Genomic DNA, 19,883 nt, shown 5'->3' with positions numbered 1-19,883 from the left:
CCATAAGTATGTTATTTTAAATGGTCCCTGGTGTGAAAGGGGAGGACTGTTGTGGGGCGGAGGGGGGGCAGTAGGGGAGAAAGCGTGGGCATTCCTGGCACTTCCCACCAGAAAGATGGAGTCCTGGCATTTGAAAGGATTCTGCCCAGTGTCTGCATGAAGAGAAGGCTGTAGGGCATGAGGATCCTGGTATGGGATGGTGACCCACCAAGGTCGGGGTGCTGTAAAATCGCTACTGTCTGACGACCTCACCTTCACTTTTGAACACCCTGGCCTAAGGGAAACACACGTTGAAAAGCTCCTCCAGTGCTAAGAGTGATTCCACTTCACTCAGTCTTAACAAGACAAAATACCTCAAATACCATATGATAGATTGTCCCAGCCTCTTTATGTTTTTGACTTAAATTTTCCATGGACAAACTCTTTGGGGGCATATTGCCTCACAGGAAGTTCCTACCAAAGCATTCCTCATATTATAAGTTGTTACAACATAAGAGGTGTTTCTGCTCACATGCCCTATATGTGATTTTTATGAGTGTAGTGGAAGCAAAACTGTAACCATCTTAGCTTGGATTCTTTTTCTTTTAATGGAAGTATAATTGACACACAAAGTTACATTAGTTTCAGCGTATAAGACAGGTTTACATATAATTGGCTGGGACTCAAGAAACTAACAAGAGAAAGATAGTTTATTGATGTATGCAACACAGATGGGAGAAACCTAAATCAAAAGTAACTCAAAATGGTGGCTCAGAATTCCAGTTGATAGAGCATTTTCAACAAAGAACAATAAGTTTATCGAGAAATGACAGGAAGAAAAGTTGTGTTAGATTTCCAAAGGTAGGAGACTGTGGGAAGGTAAACACATGGGAGGAAACTGATGTGTGATTTGTTTGCAGATTCCTTTGGTGCCAGTCTTTGGTCTGGTAAGGATCTATCTCCAGTAAATGGAGAATTTATATCCTGCTTTTGGGAAGAAAAGGGAGATTTTTTCTGTGTTTGCTGTTTCATGATTGTCTTCAGCTCAAAATAATTTTTTTGTCAGAGATTCATATTTTGGGATATAGATTCTGGTTTCCTTCTTGAACTGCAAAACAGCCAGTGAAAAAAGTTTGGAATATCTAAATTCCTAGATTGTTCTCACTTTGTATCCCCTGTCAGATTGATTTCATGAGAGAATTAAGCATTTATGTCCTGAAGAATCCATTATAGTTAATGAGTTGATTTTTCTTCCATGCATTTAGACTGCTCCTAGGCATGTACCTTCCATGTTGTTGTTGCTGTTTTTAAGGTTTATTTATTTATTTGTCAGAGCGCACAAGCATGGTGAGCAGCAGGCAGAGGGAGAAGCAGGCTCCCCACTGAGCAAGGAGCCCAGGTGCGATTCAGTCCCAGGACCCTGGGATCTTGACCTGAGCCCAAGGTAGATGCTTAACTGAGCCACTCAGGCCTCCCCTTCCATGCTCCCCCCCCCATGGGGTTTTTAAGACAGTATTCACTGAAATTATTTTATGTAGGAACCAATTCTCTTATGGAGCCCTATTTGTGAAACTCTGTGTAAGATTATGACCACACCAATTCCAGTGTGTAGGGGTGGGTTTACCCCACACCAAGTCGCAATTCTCTGACCCACCTGGGTATCCTACAGTTCAGTTCAAATCTGACACTATTTACCGGGAAATACCATCAGATCTTAAGTGTTTAGTCCTGTAAGACTGTCTGCCCTTCCCCCTTCAGACACCAGTCACACATCCATGTTGTCACCTATGTTTCTGACCAACTGGCTATAGATTGGAGGTTCTAATGACGCCCCTCCTTGGTTTTGATTAATTTACTAGAGTGGCTCACAGAACTCAGGGAAACATTTTACTTAATAGATTAGTGATATATTATAAAAGGATATAATTCAGAAACAGCCATATGAAGAGATGCATAAGGCAAGGTATGGGGAAAGGGCACAGAGCTTCCATGCTCTTTCCTAATGCACTGCTCTCCCTGAATCTCTACTCATTCACCAACCAGAAGCTCTTTGAACCCTTTGGGGGTGGTTTTGGGGCTTTATGGAAGCTGTATTATGTGGGCACGATTGATTAAATCATCAGCTGTTAGTGATTGATTGAACTCAGTCCCTAACCATTCAGCTCTCTCCAGAGGTCAGGGGGTAGGACTAAAAGTTTCAACCCTACAATCACATGGTTGATTCTCCTGGCAACCAACCCTCCTCCTTAAATGCCTTCCTAAAGTCACCTCATTAACAAAAGAAAAGACATCTTTTCCTCATCACTTAGGAAATACCAGCAGTTTTGGGAGCTCTGTGCCAGAAACAGGGACGAAGATCAAATATGTATTTCTTGTCACTGTCTTGTATATCTTGTATATCTTGTCACAGTGTATGTCACTATCACACTGACCTAGTAAATAAATATATACCTATGTCCATTGAGAATTCAGAAAACTTTTAACCTGTATTTAATCTGATTTATTTTTGCCTTAGTGAATGTAAGTGTTTAAATGTTCAGTGATGTAAAACCAAGGTGAATGTCTTGTGAACGTTACATTCTTTTTTGAATATTGTATTCTTAATATCACCTGTATGCTTATTTTTTGTTTGATTTATCTCTTTCTGAGAGGATAGGCAAGAGCAAGTAATTTACACATTTGTACCCACAATTCTGTTCAGTTTTTTACTTTAAATGTTTTATATAGTGTAATTATAAAGAGAGATTGTCAGACTGTGTTAAATACATAGGCGAAGTCTGTGCAGTCTGTAATAAATGAGCCTTCATTACAAAAATAGAGAAAAGCTAAAAGGAATGGAATGAAATAAGACACAAATACTAATAAGAGGGTTGGAGTGATTATATTAATATAAGAAATTGTCAGCTTCAGAGAAAGTAGTATTACCAAAGATAACATAGGGACATTTAAAATATTAGATAAGTAATTTAATCAAGAAGATGTAAGAATGCTAACTGTATTTGTACATAAGAATAAGCCTTCAAAAACTCTTTAAAATTTTTATTTTTAATTTTCCTGAAGATTCATTTATTTATTTGAGAGATAAGTGAAAGAGAAACCACATACAAGTGGGAGGGGCAGAGGGAGGGGGAGAGAGAATCTCAAGCAGACTCTGTGCTGAGTGCGGAGCCTGACATGGAGCTCGATACCTTGACCTCAAGGTCACAACCTGAGTGACTATAGGAGGGAGGGACACTGCAGGCACAGAGAAGGAAGAGGAGCAGACCCCACACTAGGTACCCTGGACACCAGGAACCCACAGTAGGAAAACTAATACCCATAGTATTTGGCTTTGAAAACCAGAAAGGCTTAACTTCTTGAATTCTTAAAATCAGGAATGCTTAACACCTAAAACTTTAAAACTCAGTGGCCTTGGAGGGAGATAGGAAACAGTCCCTGACCTTAAAGAGACAGCATAAAAACAGCCCCACTGAGATACAGCATAGAAGCAGCAGTTTGAAAAATGCCTGATGGAAACTGAAAGGAGATTTATTTGCTTGTTTCAGAACATGTGCTGGAGGGGCAGGGATTTTAAGGAGACTTCTCCAAGAATAAAGGAGTTGTCAGATGCCATTTCCTTCCCCTGCACCCCTAGGCTAGATACATGGACACCTGCAGGAACTACCGCAGAATGAACTCTCTTCATTTACTTGCCACTGGCACACCCCACCCTCTCTAATCCAGCCTTACTGGAGTCCGTCCAAAGTGACTGTATGTCCCCTGCCATAGCAGACCAGTGAAAACCTTGCTAGTACCATGGGTGTCATGCTCTCCTGTGGACCCCACTCTGCAGGAGTTCTCCAGTGTGACTTCAGGTTCTCTCCCAGAAGCAGAACATCACATACCTTGCTAACATGCTCGTGTTCTCCAGCAGACCTACCCCTCCAACACCCCTTCTGCAGCACTCTGTCAAAAGAGGCGCTACGAGCATGGCAGTGTGCAAGGAGTCTGGACAGGGGCCAGCACTACTGCAAAGTGACTTCAGTCCTGGGGAGAAGGGAAGATAACCACACACAACAGTTTGACTGCAGCCCCAGCACTGGGTTGGGAGCAGACATTGGGCTAATTGCAGGCTATGCCCACCAGCGAAGTCCTCTCAGGACAACACAGAGTGCCCTGCTGTTCAGTGTGACTGCAGCTCTGTCAAATGCCTGGTCTGACTCAACTCAAGCCCAGGGGTGGCCCCCGACTGCCCCATTAACAATACAGGTACCAAACCCTGCCCACAACAGGCAGAGCGCCATTGCAAATTACTGAACTGAAGGCAAAAGTGGCTCAGCCATAACAGTAGGGTGCACATAACACACATAGGGGACACCGCTGTAGCACCAGGTTCTGGTGAAAAGGCAACATTGCACTGCAGGACGCTACAGAGCCTTTTCTTCATAAGGAATAAACGACCACTGAACCAGCCCTACAAGAAATGTTAAAAGGGACTCTAAGTGGAAAGGAAAGACTAAACAGGAGTAAGAAAAGTAGGAAGATCAAACACAGTAAAATTAAGTATATCTATAAAAATTGCTAAAGGGATTCACAAAAGGATGTAAAGTACAACACCACAGACTTAAAATGTGGGGTGGGGGAAGAGGATTAAAGAATGGGTTCACACTTGTGACTGTCAGCTTAATATAGACTGTTATATGCATAAGATATTATATACAAACCTAATGGAAACCACAAATCAAAAACCAGTAATAGATATGCAAAAAAAGGAAGGGGGGAGAAATTTGAGTATATCACTAAGGAAAGCCAGAAAACAATGAGAGCAGAAAGCAAGGGAAGAAAGGAACAGAGAAGAACTGCAAAAATAATCACAAGACAAGTAACAAAATGGCAGTAAGTACATACCTATCAACAATTACTTTGAATGTAAATAGACCAAATGCTTCAGTCAAAAGACATAGGATGATGGAGTGGGTAAAAAAGCAAGACCCATCTATATACTGCCTACAAGAGACTTACTTATGACCCAAAAATACATGCAGATTGAAAGGGAAGGGATGGAAAAGCACTCATGATGTAAATGGAAATGAAAAGAAAGCCAGGGTACCAATACTTATGTCGGACAAAATAGGCTTTAAAACAAAGACTGTAATGAAACAAAGCAGGGCATTGTATAATTATAAAGAGAACAATCCAACAAGATATAATAATTTTAATTATTTATGAACCCAACATGTTAACACCCAAATACATAAAGCAGCCAATAGCAAACATGAAGGGAGTAATTGATAGTAATACAATAATAGTAGGGGACTTTAACACCCTAATTACATTGATGGACAGATCATCCAAACAGTCAGCAAGGAACCAGTGACTTTGAATGACATGTTGGACCAGATGTATCTAACATATATTCAGAACATCCCATCCTGAAACAACGGAATATACATTCTTCTCAAGTGCGTGTTGAACGCTATCCAGAATAGATCATGTTAGGCCACAAAGCAAGTCTCAACAAATTCAGAAAGTCATACCATGCATCTTTTCTGACCACAATGCTATGAAACTAGAAATAAACCACAAGAAAATATCTGTAAAGAACACAAATATGAGAACACAAATACAGAAAAAGTCTGTAAAGCCACAAATGAGTGGCTCAGATGGTTGAGCGTCTGCCTTCAGCTCAGGTCATGATCTCCAGGTCCTGGGAATGAGTCCCATGTCGGGCTCCCAGCTCAACGGGGAATCTGCTTCTTCCTCTCCCTCTGCCTCTCCCCCTGCTTGTGCTCTCTTTCTCAAATGAATAAATAAAATCTTAAAACAAAAACAAAAAACCCCACAAATACATGGAGGTTAAATAACATCCTACTAAGTGATGAATCAGTCAACCAAGAAATCAAAGAAGAAATAACAAAATACATGGAGACAAATGAAAATGAAAATGCAATGGTCCAAAATCTTTGGGATGCAGCAAAAGCTGTCCTAATTGGGAATTTTATAACAATACAGGCCTACCTCAAGCAGCAAGAAAAATCTCAAACAACCTAACCTTACACCTAAAGGAGCTAGAAAAAGAAGAACAAACAAAACCCCAAACCAGTATAAGGAAAGAAATGATAAAAATTAGAGCAGGAATACAATAGAAACTAAAAATACAACAGGTCAATGAAACCAGGAGCTGCTTTGAAAAGATGAACAGAACTGATAAACCTTTAGCCACACTCATCAAAAATTAAATTAAATTAAAAATTAAAAAGAGGGGTGCTTGGGTGGTTCAGTCAGTTGAGCATGTGCCTTCAGCTCAGGTCATGATCCCAGGGTCCTGGAATAGAGTTTCACCTCTGGCTCCCTGCTCACCAGGGAGTCTGCTTCTCTCGCTCCCTCTGGCCCTTCCCCCTGCTCGTGCTCTTTCTCTCTCTCAAATAAATAAAATATTCAAAAAAATTAAAAGGAGAGGACTCAAACAGAATAAAAAATGAAAGAGGAGAAATAACCAATGCCACAGAAATACAAAGATTATAGGAATATTATGTAACATTATATGCCAACAAATTGGATAATCTAGAGGAAATGGATAAATTACTAGAATCATATAACCTCCCAAAACTGAATCAGGAAGAAATAGAAAATTTGAACTCACTGATTACCAGCAATGAAATTGAATCAGTAATAAAAAATCTCCCAACAGGGGCGCCTGGGAGCCTCAGTCATTTAAACGTCTGCCTTCAGCTCGAGTCATGATCCTGGAATCCCAGGTTCGGGCCGCGTGTTGGGCTCCTTGCTCAGCAGGGAAGCCTGCCTCTCCCTCTCACTCTACCTGCTGTTCCCCCTGCTTGTGCTCTTTCTCTCCCTCTGTCAAATAAATAAATAAACATTTTTAAAAAATCTCCCAACAAACAAAAGTCTGGGGCCAGATGGCTTCACAGGTGAATTCTACCAAACATTGAAAGAAGAGTTAATACTTACTCTTCTTAAACTATTCAAAAAAATAGAAGAGGAAGGAAAGCTTCCAAATTCATTTTATGAGGCTAGTATTATTCTGGTACCCAAACCAGATAAAGACACTACAAAGAAAGAGAACTGCAGGCCAATATCTCTGAACATAGGTGCAAAATTTCTCAAGAAAATACTAGTAAACTGTATCCAACCAAACATTTAAAGAAATCATTCACTACAATCAAGTGGGACTTACTCCTGGGATGCAAGGCGGTTCAATATTCGCAAATCAATCAGTGTGATATAACAAGAGAAAGGATAAAAACCACATGGTCCTTTGAATAGATACAGAAAAAGCTTTTGACAAAATGCAACATCCACTCGATAAAAACCCTCAACAAAGTAGGTTTAGAGGAAATATACCTCAACATGATAAAGACCATATATGAAAAACCCATAGCTAACATAGTTAGTGTGAAAAACTGGCAGCTTTCCCCCTAAGATCAGGAGCAAGACAAGGATGTCACCACTTTTATTTAACGTATTACTGGAAGTCCTAACCAAAGCAATCAGACAACAAAAAGAAATGAAAGGCAGTCAAATTGGTAAGGAAGAAGTAAAACTTGCATTATTTGCAGAGGATATGATACTCTATATAGAAAACCCAGAAGGCTTGTCCAAAAAACTACTAGAATTGACAAATGAATTCACTAACGTCACAGGATACAAATCTATTACATTCTTATACACTAATAATGAAGTGCCATAAAGAGAAATTAAGAAAACAGTCCCATTTATAATTGCACCAAAAATAATAAAATGCCTAGGGATCTACTTAACCAAGGAGGTGAAAGACCTGTACTATGAAAACTATAAAACACTGATGAAAGTGAAGATGACTGAAACAAATAGGAAGATGTTCCATGCTCATGGGTTGGGAGAGTAAATATTGTTAAAATCTCCCTATTACCTAAAGCAATGTACACATTTAATGCAATCCCTGTTAAAATAACAACAGCATATTTCACAAAACTAAAACAAACAAACCTAAAATTTGTATGATACGGAACTACAAAAGACCCCGAGTAGCCAAAGCAATCTTGAGAAAGAAGAACAAAACTGGAGGTATCACGATCCCAGATTTCAAGATACACTACAGAGCTCTAGTAATCAAAACATTATGTTACTGGAGGAAAACAGACACATAGGTTAATAGAACAGAACAGAGAGCTCAGAAATAAACCCACTACTATATGGTCAATTAATCTTCAACAAAGGAAGCAAAAATATCTAAATAGAGGGGCGCCTGGGTAGCGCAGTCGTTAAGCATCTGCCTTCGGCTCAGGCCGTGATCCCGGCGTTCTGGGATTGAGTCCCGCATCAGGCTCCTCTGCTGGGAGCCTGCTTCTTCCTCTCCCACTCCCCTGCTGTGTTCCCTCTCTCGCTGGCTGTCTCTGTCACATAAATAAATAAAAAAAATCTTTTAAAAAAATCTAAATAGAAAGTCTCTTCAATAAATGGTGTTTGGAAAACTGGACAGCTATATGCAAAACAATGAAACTATCATTTTCCTACACCATACACTAAAATAAACTCAAAATGGGTGAAAGACCTAAACAGAAGACCTGAAACCATAAAAATCCTGGAACAGAACACAGGCAGTAATTTCTCTGATGGGTCATAGCAACATTTTTCTAGATATGTCTCCTAATGCAAGGGAAACAAAAATAAAATATTGGGACTGCATCCAAATAAAAAGTTTTTGAAGAGCAGGGAAAATGATGAACCAAACAAAAAGACCACCTACTGAATGGGAGAAAATATTTAAAAATGGTATATCCAATAAAATATCCAATAAAAAATATAAATAATAATATATATATAAAGAACTAACACAACTCAACACCAGAAATCAATTAATTTAGTTAAAAAACGGGCAGAAGACATGAACAGATGTTTCTCCAAAAAAGACATCCAAATGGTCAACAGACCCATCAAAAGATGCTCAACATCACTCATCATCAGGGAAATGAAAATCAAAACCACAATGAGCTTTCACATCTGTCAGAGTGGCTAAATTCAAAAACACAAGAAACAACAAGTGTTGGTGAGGATGTGGAAGAAAAGGATCCCTTGTGCACCGTCGGTGGGAATGCAGCTGGCAAAGTGATAAATATATATCTCCAAAGGAATATTATTCAGCCATAAAATAGACTGAAACTTTGCCACACGTGATAATGTGTTTGGATCTTGAGGTATAATGCTAAATGATATTGGTCAGAGAAACACGAATGCCATATGATTTCAATCATATATGGAATTTAAGAAAGAAAACAGACAAATGTGAAAAAATGAAACAGGAAACAAGACTCTTTTTTTTTTTTTAAATGATTTTTTATTATATTATGTTAGTCACCATACAGTACATCCCCGGTTTCCGATGTAAGGCTCGATGATTCATTAGTTGTGTATAACACCCAGTGCACCATGCAATACGTGCCCTCCTTACTACCCATCACCGGTCTATCCCATTCCCCCACCCCCCTCCCCTCTGAAGTCCCAGTTTGTTTCTCATAGTCCATAGTCTCTCATGTTTCATTCCCCCTTCTGATTACCCCCCCTTTCTTTATCCCTTTCTTCCCCTACCGATCATCCTAGAGGAAACAAGACTCTTAAATATAGAGAACAAATGTGATTACCAGATGGGAGGTGGGTGGGGGATGGGTGGAAAAGCTGAAGGGGATTAAGAGTACACTTACGATGGGTACTGAGTAATGTGTAGAATTGTTGAATCACTATATTGTCCACATGAAACTAATATAACACTTTGTTAATTGTACTGGAATTTAGAAAAAAAAAAAGTTGAGAGAGGATATCTCCAATGTCTAAAATGGTGAAGGGATCAAAACGTAGTCCATACAAAGAAATAGTATTAATTGGAGCAAGAAATAAGACTCTAGGCGCGCCTGGGTGGCTCAGTCGTTAAGCGTCTGCCTTTGGTTCAGGGCGTGATCCCAGGGTCCTGGGATCGAGCCCCGCATCAGGCTCCTCTGCTGGGAGCCTTCTTCTTCCTCTCCCATTCCCCCTGCTTGTGTTCCCCCTCTTGCTGGCTGGCTATCTCTCCGTGAAATAAATAAATAAAATCTTAATAAAGAAAGAAAGAAAGAGAGAGAGAGAGAGAGAAAGAAAGAAAGAAAGAAAGAAAGAAAGAAAGAAAGAAAAAGAAAGAAAGAAAGAGAAAGAAAGAAAGAAAGAAGCCTCTAGTCTAAGGGGGAACCCTTGGTGGCTATGAGACCTATGAAAAGATACAAACACATTTAAGTTTAGGAATTCATACCAAGTACAACTGTCTTTACCGAACACATAATAGAATGTAAAGACAATTCTAAGTCATCTGAAAATTTTACTAGAATTAATCTCACAAATATAGACACAAATAGCACTAAGACTATATTAATAATATTCAGCAGTGTATAAAATGTACTGTATACTATAACCAAGAGAGATGTATTCCAGTGATCCCAGGTTGCTTTAATATTAAAAAAACAAAGAATGTTATCTAACATATTAACAGCTTAATGAAGAAAAAGTATCAATTTGTGCAGAAAAATCACTAGCATGAGTGAATGTAACAGTGCTATGTATAGGTTCTTTCCCTTTACGTATATGTATAAATACACATGTGGGAGGTAGATATAGATGTGAGTGAACTGTAGTCTATATGTCAGCAACGTGTAGAACACAACAATTGAATGATAAAATTTTTACAGATCAATTCTATGGCATCAAATAATAAAATTCTTAGGAATGAATATGATGAAATATGTTTAAGTTCTTTCATTAACATTCATTTCCAAATATTTTATTGAAAACTACAAAAGTTGTCTGAATATTACTGAAAACTTCATTGTTGAAACCTACAAACACTTCTGCTCAGAGAAATTAAATGTGTCCTAAATAAATGCTATTTTCCATAGAATTGGGTGGTTTCACTTTTTCTCCCCAGAAGTGTACAGTACCCTCCTTTGGTCTTCAGTGTTAAAGGATATTGTTCTATTGGACACAGAACCTGGTGAGCGTGAGTCAGTAATTCATCTGAGCTTCCATTGACTAGAGAGGTCCGCCTGAGGCCCAGTTTACCTCAGGACAATTGGAGAGGTTTGAGGGGTGAGTTAATGGTTCCCACAGGTGATGAGCACCTGGAACCCTCTGAATCAGGAGTGTAGGTTAAGAGGATGTGGGTGGTCAGGAGTCACTTTCCTCCATTGTGAAGTGTTTAAAGTAGTGTTGGGAGATTGACCAGAGGATAGCATGTATATGAGCCTGCTTCTTCCTCTCCCACTCCCCCTTCTTGTGTTTTAGATACTATTATTTCCCCCATGTCAGCAATGAGGAAATGGAGGCTTAGAGAGGTGAGGCTTCCTGTCCACGGAACCATAATCAGTAATGGGGTTATTTGCTTCATACCCAGGTAGCTTCTCTCTAGAGCTCAGGCCCTGAAATCAGATGCCATCTGCCAGATTCCATTGCCAATTTGAACCCAAACACCATGTGATTGGTTATAATTCAAGTTTAGCATTTATGAATTTGAACATAAGATCTAGAAGAAATGTGCTACAGAATTTGAATTAATGTCCACCTTTGGCTACCATTTAGTCCAAAGGAAAAAAATATTTCCTAAATTGTAAATCTTGAATCATCTTGCTTAGAAAAACATCCTTTGTGTAATGGGCTACCTGAAATGTGTAACAGCATCAAAAATAATTTTGAATGTCACAGATTGTACACACTGTGCCATCCTGTAAAATTTTTAATCATTCCTGTTAAGTCTACTTGTTGGTCTGGGGTATGTGTATTTGAATTTTGATAGATACTGTCTTTAACTCTGCAAATAGGCAATCTGGACTCACCTTCCACCACATGGGTACATGAGCCTGTTTTGTGGTGATGAGGTTCGTATCCAGGACTAACTGTGCACCTTGCTCCGTTTTTAGTGCTTTATAGATAACATCACCAAGATGTAGGTACCATTTTTTCTTGCCATTTTAGTGAATGGAGCGTTTGTGCAAGGATCATTTAAATAATCGTCACAGAGTTCTGCCAGGGAGGTTTTGTCTTCATTTTTCATTTTATATCATGGAGGTGAAATGGGACATATTCTCCTCATGCCCCAAATTAGGAGGGGTGAGGCGCACCTGGGTGGCTCAGTGGGTTAAGTGTCTGACTCTTGGTTTTGCCTCAGGTCGTGATCTCCGGGTCTTGGGATTGAGCCCTGGGTTGGGCTCCATGTTCAGTGGGGAGTCTGCTTGTGGATTCTCTCTTTTTCTCTCTCTCAAATAAATAAATAAATAAATCTTTTAAAAAATTAGGAGGGGTGAGGCTGGGATATACAAATCCTGAACCTCCAAAATAGCCAGAGATAGTTTGTTCATGCTTAAGACATGGGCCACCTGCTGGAGACTTGAAGAGGAGGTGTGGAGTGCAAAATGTGGCTTGGGAACAAATGGCAGGCTCAGCATACCTTAGGCTTTCAGTAAATGCTTCCTTTGCCTTTCACCTGCTGACCACCCTGGCTTCTTTTCTGAGCCCTGTGGAGTGGTGGTTACAACAATACCCAGAAGGCTTTGTGTCGTGAGGTGGCAGCTCCCAGCCAATGATGGCCTGGAGAGGGGGTCTTTTCCTGCCAGTGCTTCAGTCACAGCAGGACTCCTAAGAGTCATTGTCTTCGTGGTGGCCGTGTTGTTTTGTTTTGTTTGTTTGTTTTCAGAGAGGACTCTGTATTGGAAGGCAGGTGGGCCATCCTGGGAGACTTGCTCAAAGAGTTAAGGCAGGATTCCCACAGGCAGAGGGGACAGCCCACTGCTGGAAACTGTAGTTATTTTGAGATTATGGACCCCCCCCCCCGGGGAAAGGGCAGGATACAAATTAAGTCAAATGGTGTGAAAACCTGTGTGCCAGAACTAGAGAGAATCTAAATTCTGTCTCCCTAGCATGACCAAAGCTGTATCGGGAATGTGCACAGAGGACCTTTGAGCTGTGGAAGAAAGTCATGGGCACTTATTGGATATGCTTAGCTGCAAAAATGATCCACTTTGGGCAACCCCAGGAGACCCCAGCAACTCTACAGCCTTTATCCCAACATATAGTCAGTAAAACAGTTGTGAGCTGCACTTAGCTGTGCAGCCAGCCTCGGCACCAGTTACCCAAACTGCTTCCAAATCTGTTCCCATCCTGGGAAGAAGGATTCAAGAAAGGGGTTTTAAAATATGTTACTTTTTCTAAAATCAATATCCTAATAACTTGGCTAATCCTGTGCAGCTGGTGGCACGGAGGCACCCTTCTGGCCCCTGGCCCTACAGGTCAGGTGCAAAGGCCAGTGGGCTGATACTGGCCAACCACACAAAAGTTAGTGATTAAGAGACAGCAGTGTCAAGGTATCGTCCTACCCCTACCCCCACCAGAGGTCACATGCTGGAAAAATTCCATCTTGACCACACTTTCTTGTAGAACCTGATGTCCTCAGATTTAGGAGGGGGTCCTGAAATTTCTTGGTTGGCTCCAGGGATGGGTGATGCTGTTGATGTGAAGGCCACTGATGGCATTCAGAAAGACGAGGAAGGAGGTGGTGAACTTGCACCAAAACATCAGGGTGAAGCCAGTGGATCTAGAGGATCTTTTCTTGTCCTTGTGCTGTAAGATTAATAAACCCCTATGTGGTATGTTGGTTTCTAGGGGTATAGAGTGACTGAGGGAAGCACTAGCATCTCCATCTCCAGCCTTTGTGCTCCCGTTTTATCCACAGGCTTCAGTGAGGACTGCTGAGGTTATGGCTGTGTGCTCACCTTCCCCCAAATGGGATATGTCTTCCTTTATTCCATCCCTAAAATTGTGTCTGTGGGCCCTGAGGACATGGGCTCAATCCAAGCAAGCAGTTACGTGGAAAGATTCCCCAAGAGGACCCAGAGAGATAAACCCATCCTAGGCAGATGGAGGTGCTTGGAGGCACGGCTGAGCTGTGTTCAACACACCACAGGTCTCATTCCTTTCTGGTAGAGACAGCAGAGGGACAGGATTCAAGCCTAAAATGGTCAGCTCAGCCTCTGTTCTGAGGGTGGTGGGAGCCATAGGGAATTTGGAGCGGTCGCAGCAGGTCCCCTCACTGTGGAGTGGAGAAGATCGTAGAGGGCTGGGGTGCTGGTGGAGGCGGTGTGGAAAAAAAAGAGCCCCCCCCCCCCCCAATGAGAACAAGCAAAAGCTGTTCAGAGCTTGCTGGCAGCATCACTTGCGTTTGGCTGAGGCTTGAAGACAGGCAAGGGAGCGGGAAAGCTGATTGGAAGCAGGTGCAAAAGTTAGGAAAGATGGCGGGTTTTTCTGAGTCTTGACCCTCTTGGTCCAGTTGCTGCAGTGGTTGTGGTTTGGCTTCTGCTAGTGGTTGCAGAGGTGGTGGGTCAGAAAACTTATGTATGTATGTTTGTATTCATTCATTCATTTATTTTTTAAATACTTTATTTTAATATTTTTAGTTGACGTACAGTGTTAAAGTACAGTTGACATACTAGTTTCAAGTGTACAGTATGGTATTAACCATAAAAATAAAACTGCCAGTTATTGTGCCAGCAAGAGATGGGTTTATTTGGGAATCGCAAGAGAACTGCAGTCTGGGCCAAGCAAGCTGTGGCAAAACTATAGGCAAGTCTCCCAAAGGAGAGGAATACGCTTATTAGGGGAAAGTGGGAAGTTGGGAACGTTCTTATAAACAAAATGTCCACCGAAGTAAACTGGGAGTTTGAGGTATAGTTGCTTCTCATTGGCTGGGCTGAGAGCTGTGATCCTCTCTCATTGGCTGTGCTGTTGGGGCGTGTGTGAAGAAAGCCTTTCCTCCTTGTGGGTTAGGATAGTAGTTCCATGCGCAAGATCTGTCTCTTCCCGTATTTGCAGATGACTGTCAGTGGTAGAGCATGTGAAAGGTCCCCTTCCCGCACCTGCCAAGTCCATTTTAGTGAGGTTTCCCTGTATTAATTTTCACAATAGTGATTTTGACAGTTAAATACATTATGAAATGCTCAGCAAGATAAGTGTAGTCACCATACAAAATTATTACAATATTATTGACTATATTTCTTGTGTTATACTTTTCATCCTCATGACTTATTTCTTTTATAACTGGAAGAATTTTATATTTATATATGGTCACGCCACAGAACCAAGGAGGAGGCTATGACTATAGTGCCGGTGAGTATTGATGAGGTGTGTCGGAGTGATTGCTGTGAAGGAGGCAGAACAGCTTGTGTTTTCTGTTACTTTACTCGGGCCTGTTTTGTTTGCTGAAGTACATCGTGAGAGGGAAGGTGGGGAGGCAGAGATGACTCAAAGTTGTGAACATGCTGCGGCCGCCAACTGAACCGGGGACGTCAGTTGTCAAGTGGATGTTCAGGGGATTAGGTGGAGATAAGAAGGGCACAGCATGTGTATAACAGATAAAATAATCACCTCCCAAAGCCGTCCATGTTCTAATCCCTTGAACCTCTGGATATGGTACCTCACATGGCAAAAGGGACTTTATGTGTGTAATTAAATTGAGTATATGGACAACATGGAGAGATTATCCAGTGGGCCCAGTGTAGTCGCAGGGGGATAGAGTCAAAGAAGATTTCAGGAAGTAGACAGAGGTCAGAGTGATAATAATTGCTGGCTTTGAAGATGGAGGAAGGGGCAGAGAGTCAAGGAATACACGATGTCTTCAGAAATTGGGAAAGGCGAGGAAACAGATTCTTTTGTAGAACTGCCCGAAGGAACACAATCCTGATGACATCTTGATTTTGTCCTAGTGAAGCCCATTTTGGATTTATAATCTTTACAACTGTAAGAAGAAAAATTTGTGTTGACTTAAGCCGCAAAGCCGGTAACGATTTGTTACAGCAGCTGTAGGAAACTAATCCAGTGTGCAGCAGAGAACTGGAAGAAGGCTGAGGGTACCTGAAATATGCATGTAGTCCTGGGTGCCTGAGTTTGAAGAAAAGGTCCAGATTGGGAGGCCTTCAAGCAGGAATGGGGGCTTTCCTTTGGCAGTTGGGGCCACTGGAGGTTTGGGGCGGGATAGGATCCTGGTTGTATTGCCAAGCGGTCTCTGCATGCTGTGTGCAGAGCGACATGTGAGGAGTCTGGTGTGCTGTCTGTGGTGTGGGTGAGAAGAGCTGTGGTGGGTAGCTGAAGCTGTGAGGGAGGGGTGGCCTGAGAAGTGATGTGCACAAGAGGCGTGAGTGGGAACTGATGGTCCTGCAGGCCCATTACTGGGGGCTTCCATGAGAACAGTGAGCCCACGCATGATTTAGGGTACCCCCGGGGGATTGGCTGGCAAGTGGGAAAGTGGGTGAGCATGACATTGTTGTGGGTAGAAAGAGTGGGGATACTCTGTTAAGAGACTTTTCCCGGACCTTGCTGGCCATGTCATTGCAGGTCTGTGTGATCTCTGAGGACGTGTTCGTGTGCTTCTCCCGGGAAGAATGGATGCTCCTTGATGATTCTCAGAGACTTTTATATCAGGATGTGATGCTGGAGAACTTTGCACTTTTAGCCTCACTGGGTAAGGTCTGCATGCCATTCCCATCTGCTTTCTCTTTTTCTCCAGGGGCTGCTCTGTCCTTCCCATGGTCAGATCATGGGCACTGCCTCCTTGCCAGGTTTCCTGGAGTAGGTGCTGTGGATGCCCAGTTTGCGATGTATGGAGTGTTCTCATCTCTGAGTCAGCTAGTCCTCAAGCCATGCAGCGAAGGGTTTGGGAGTCACAAGGTGTGGTTTGCCAGTGGATCCCATGGTCTTGGTCATTTGCGGGGCTGGTGAATCTGTCCAGAATTATGGCACCTCTGTGCCTAAGGTTCTGCTTCCTTTCTCTAGGGAACATTTTCTGGGGCTTAATTGTACCAGGAGTTACAGGCACTCACATAGTTCCTACTTATGGGGACCTGTGTGCAGTTCCTTCAAAACCTTCCTTCAAGGTTTTTTAAAAAAATGTTTAAAGATTTTATTTATTCATTTTAGACAGAGAGAGAACATGAGCAAGGTGAGGGGCAGAAGGAGAGGGAGAGGATCCCAAGCAGAGTCCACGCTGAGTGCAGAGCCCAGCTTGGGGCTCGATCCCATGACCCTGAGATCGTGACCTGAGCTGAAACCAAGAGTCAGACACTCAACCAACTGAGCCACCCAGGCACTCTCCCCCCTCCCCAAGGTTTTTGTTTTGTTTTGTTTTTAACTTAAAGAGTGTCATAGGATGCGTTGCTCTGGCCAGTAGTGGCTGTTCACCTGTCCTGTGTCTCTCTTAGGAATTACATCCTCCAGATCACACTTAGTCACCCAACTGGAGCAAAGGGAAGATCCCCGGATGCCTGATCAGGTGGATACAACCCCAGCCACAGAAAGAGAGGCTCAGAAGGGACTTGGACCTGGTGAGTGTATGTGAGGGAAGGGCATGATATCAAGGTTGGGCTCAAAACTAGCAGTACTAACTTTTCACACCAGTGTTCGGCATCAAGCCTGGTGGCTCCACAGTATTTCTCCCCATCCTTCCCCATTCTTGACATTGCAGCTTATCTACTGTCGGACTTCTAGCCCCTTGCCATCTTCTATCTGCCCTGATCCCAGGCTACCCCCCTGCTGGGTCTGCATTGTTCTACAGAATTGGCCTACACTTAACGTGTCGGGAGATGCACACATACCCTTAAATAATCCTTGAGCACCAGCTGTACACTTGTAAGTGGATCTTCCTGGGCCTGCATGGGCCCTTCTGCACAGCACCCACCTGTCTGACAGCCAGATTTCTACTGGAAGCCATTTGGTGTACTCCATCCACATATCGTTGTCTTCAGGAGGCTCCCTTCATTCAGTGACCTTCAGAGACCCAGTTCTGCATTGCAACCCCTTCCTCAGCCTGTCCCTACCTCTCTTGTCCTGTGAACTGTGCCACTGAGGTACTCCCAGGTGTGTCGTACACACAATAACACTAGGGTCGCCCCTCCCCGGAAGCCTAACATGCATGTCAACAGTACTTCTCTGCTTTCAGGTTGTTGGTGTGCAGTGGAGGATGAGGCTACGTTCTCTGAGCAGAGTGTTTCTTTAGAAGGAGTGTCACAGGTCAGGACTCCGGTGGCAGGTCTGAAGCCCCAGCCATGTGACATATCTGGCTCAATATTGAAAGAAATCTTACACCTCACTGAATACCAGGGGGGAGAAGCCAGGCTGGAACCACACACGGGTGGGGCCTGTTGGAAGCACTTCTGGCTCAGTGCAAATGTCCATCAGCACCACGTTGCAGAGAAATCCTTCAGAAGAGATGAGGGCAGGGACTCTGTGAAAAGCTGCAGATTCTATGTGCCAGAAAAGACGTATTCATACAGTGAGCGTAGAATGGACTTTCCAGCCACCTCTGACCTTCTTCAGCACCAGGTCCCCCACATTAGGATGAAGCCCCACAAGAACCCCAGGCTTGGGGAAGCCCTTCGCCCTGGACAGCGGCATCACAAGTGCATTGAATGTGGGAAATTGTTTACCCGCAAAGACACACTTACTCGGCACCAGAGAATCCATACTGGCGAAAGGCCTTATGAGTGCAACAAATGTGGGAAATTCTTTAGTCAAAGCTGTGACCTTTTTAAACATGAGACCGTACACACTGGAGAAAGACCTTACGAGTGCAGCGAATGTGGGAAATTCTTTAGACAAATCTCTGGCCTGATTGAACACAGGCGAGTTCACACTGGTGAAAGACTCTATCAGTGCAGTAATTGTGGAAAATTCTTTAGTAGTAAGTCTAACCTCATTAGACACCAAGAAGTTCACACAGGAGCAAGGCCTTATGTATGTAGCACATGTGGGAAAGAGTTCAGCCGCAAACACACACTTGTTCTGCACCAGAGGACTCACACTGGAGAAAGGCCTTATGAGTGCAGTGAATGTGGGAAGGCCTTTAGCCAAAGTTCCCACCTTAATGTACACTGGAGAATTCATAGCAGTGATTACGAGTGCAGCAGGTGTGGGAAGGCCTTTAGCTGCATCTCTAAACTCATTCAGCACCAGAAAGTTCACTCTGGAGAAAATCCTTTTGAGTGCAGCAGATGTGGGAAAGCCTTTACCCAAAGGCCAAATCTTATTCGGCACTGGAAAGTTCATACTGGAGAACGGCCTTACGTGTGCAGCAAATGTGGGAAAGAGTTTAACCGCAAACACACACTTGTTCTCCACCAGAAGATTCATACTGGAGAAAAGCCTTAATACCACAGCAGATGTGGGAAATCCTTTAGCCAAGGGCCCCAACTTATTGTCCATTTGAGAATTCCTAGCAGTGATTATGAGCACAGCAGACATCGGAAAGCCTTTACCCAAGGACCAAACTTTATTCAGCACTGGAAAATCCATACTGGACAGAGGCCTCAGCAGTACAGGGAATGTGCTGTCTCCTTGTTCAGCCTAACAGCTCTCCCCAGAGTGAAGCTGTGAGGGTAGGCTTTGTGACGGAGCCATCATTCAGAAGTGGTACCTCACACATCTGAACATCTGTACTAAGGAGGTTCCTTGTGAGTGCCTGGTATGTCAGGTGCTGTCAGGAGCTGTGTTGCACATTGTAAATTGCCAAGTCCCTTTGCCAGTGGCAAAAGCTGTCCCACTATTACCATCTCTCAGAGTCCCACAGTGCGTGTTAGTCACTCCAGCACGCTTAGGCAGGCAGACCTGTGCTGTCTCCACAGTCCCTAGAAGGAGCCATGATTGGACTCTGTGGCCCATGGGGGGCCTTGTTTCCTCCCTTTTGTCTTGGTGAGGCATGGAAAAAATCACACAAGATGGGTTTTCCAGGTAACTTGCAAAGGTTTATCTTGATGGACTTTTTCGTCTTGTGTGATGCTCGTTGCGGATGTGTGCAATCTCAGCCTCCAGCCCTGGAATCACATGCCTCACATCACTCATGTTTATACAGTAATAAAGGGCTTATTCTTTGA

General features: G+C 42.8%; 1 protein-coding gene across 1 annotated transcript in view; it reads left to right on the top strand.

The window, feature by feature from the left end:
* Nucleotides 1-19,883, top strand: part of ZNF671 (zinc finger protein 671) — a 21,031-nt gene extending 1,148 nt beyond the window's left edge. Inside the window, exons 2-4 of the mRNA XM_008706493.2 lie at nucleotides 16,354-16,480; nucleotides 17,217-17,339; nucleotides 17,954-19,883. Coding sequence (XP_008704715.2) covers nucleotides 16,354-16,480; nucleotides 17,217-17,339; nucleotides 17,954-19,161 — 1,458 coding nt within the window. The 3' untranslated portion in view covers nucleotides 19,162-19,883. The remainder of the gene's footprint in view (nucleotides 1-16,353; nucleotides 16,481-17,216; nucleotides 17,340-17,953) is intronic.

Source organism: Ursus maritimus, unplaced genomic scaffold, assembly GCF_017311325.1.
Source record: "Ursus maritimus isolate PB19 unplaced genomic scaffold, ASM1731132v1 scaffold_19, whole genome shotgun sequence".
Taxonomy (NCBI): Eukaryota; Metazoa; Chordata; class Mammalia; order Carnivora; family Ursidae; genus Ursus; species Ursus maritimus.
Note: the sequence above shows the minus strand (reverse complement) of the source record. Positions and strands in the feature narration are given on the sequence as shown.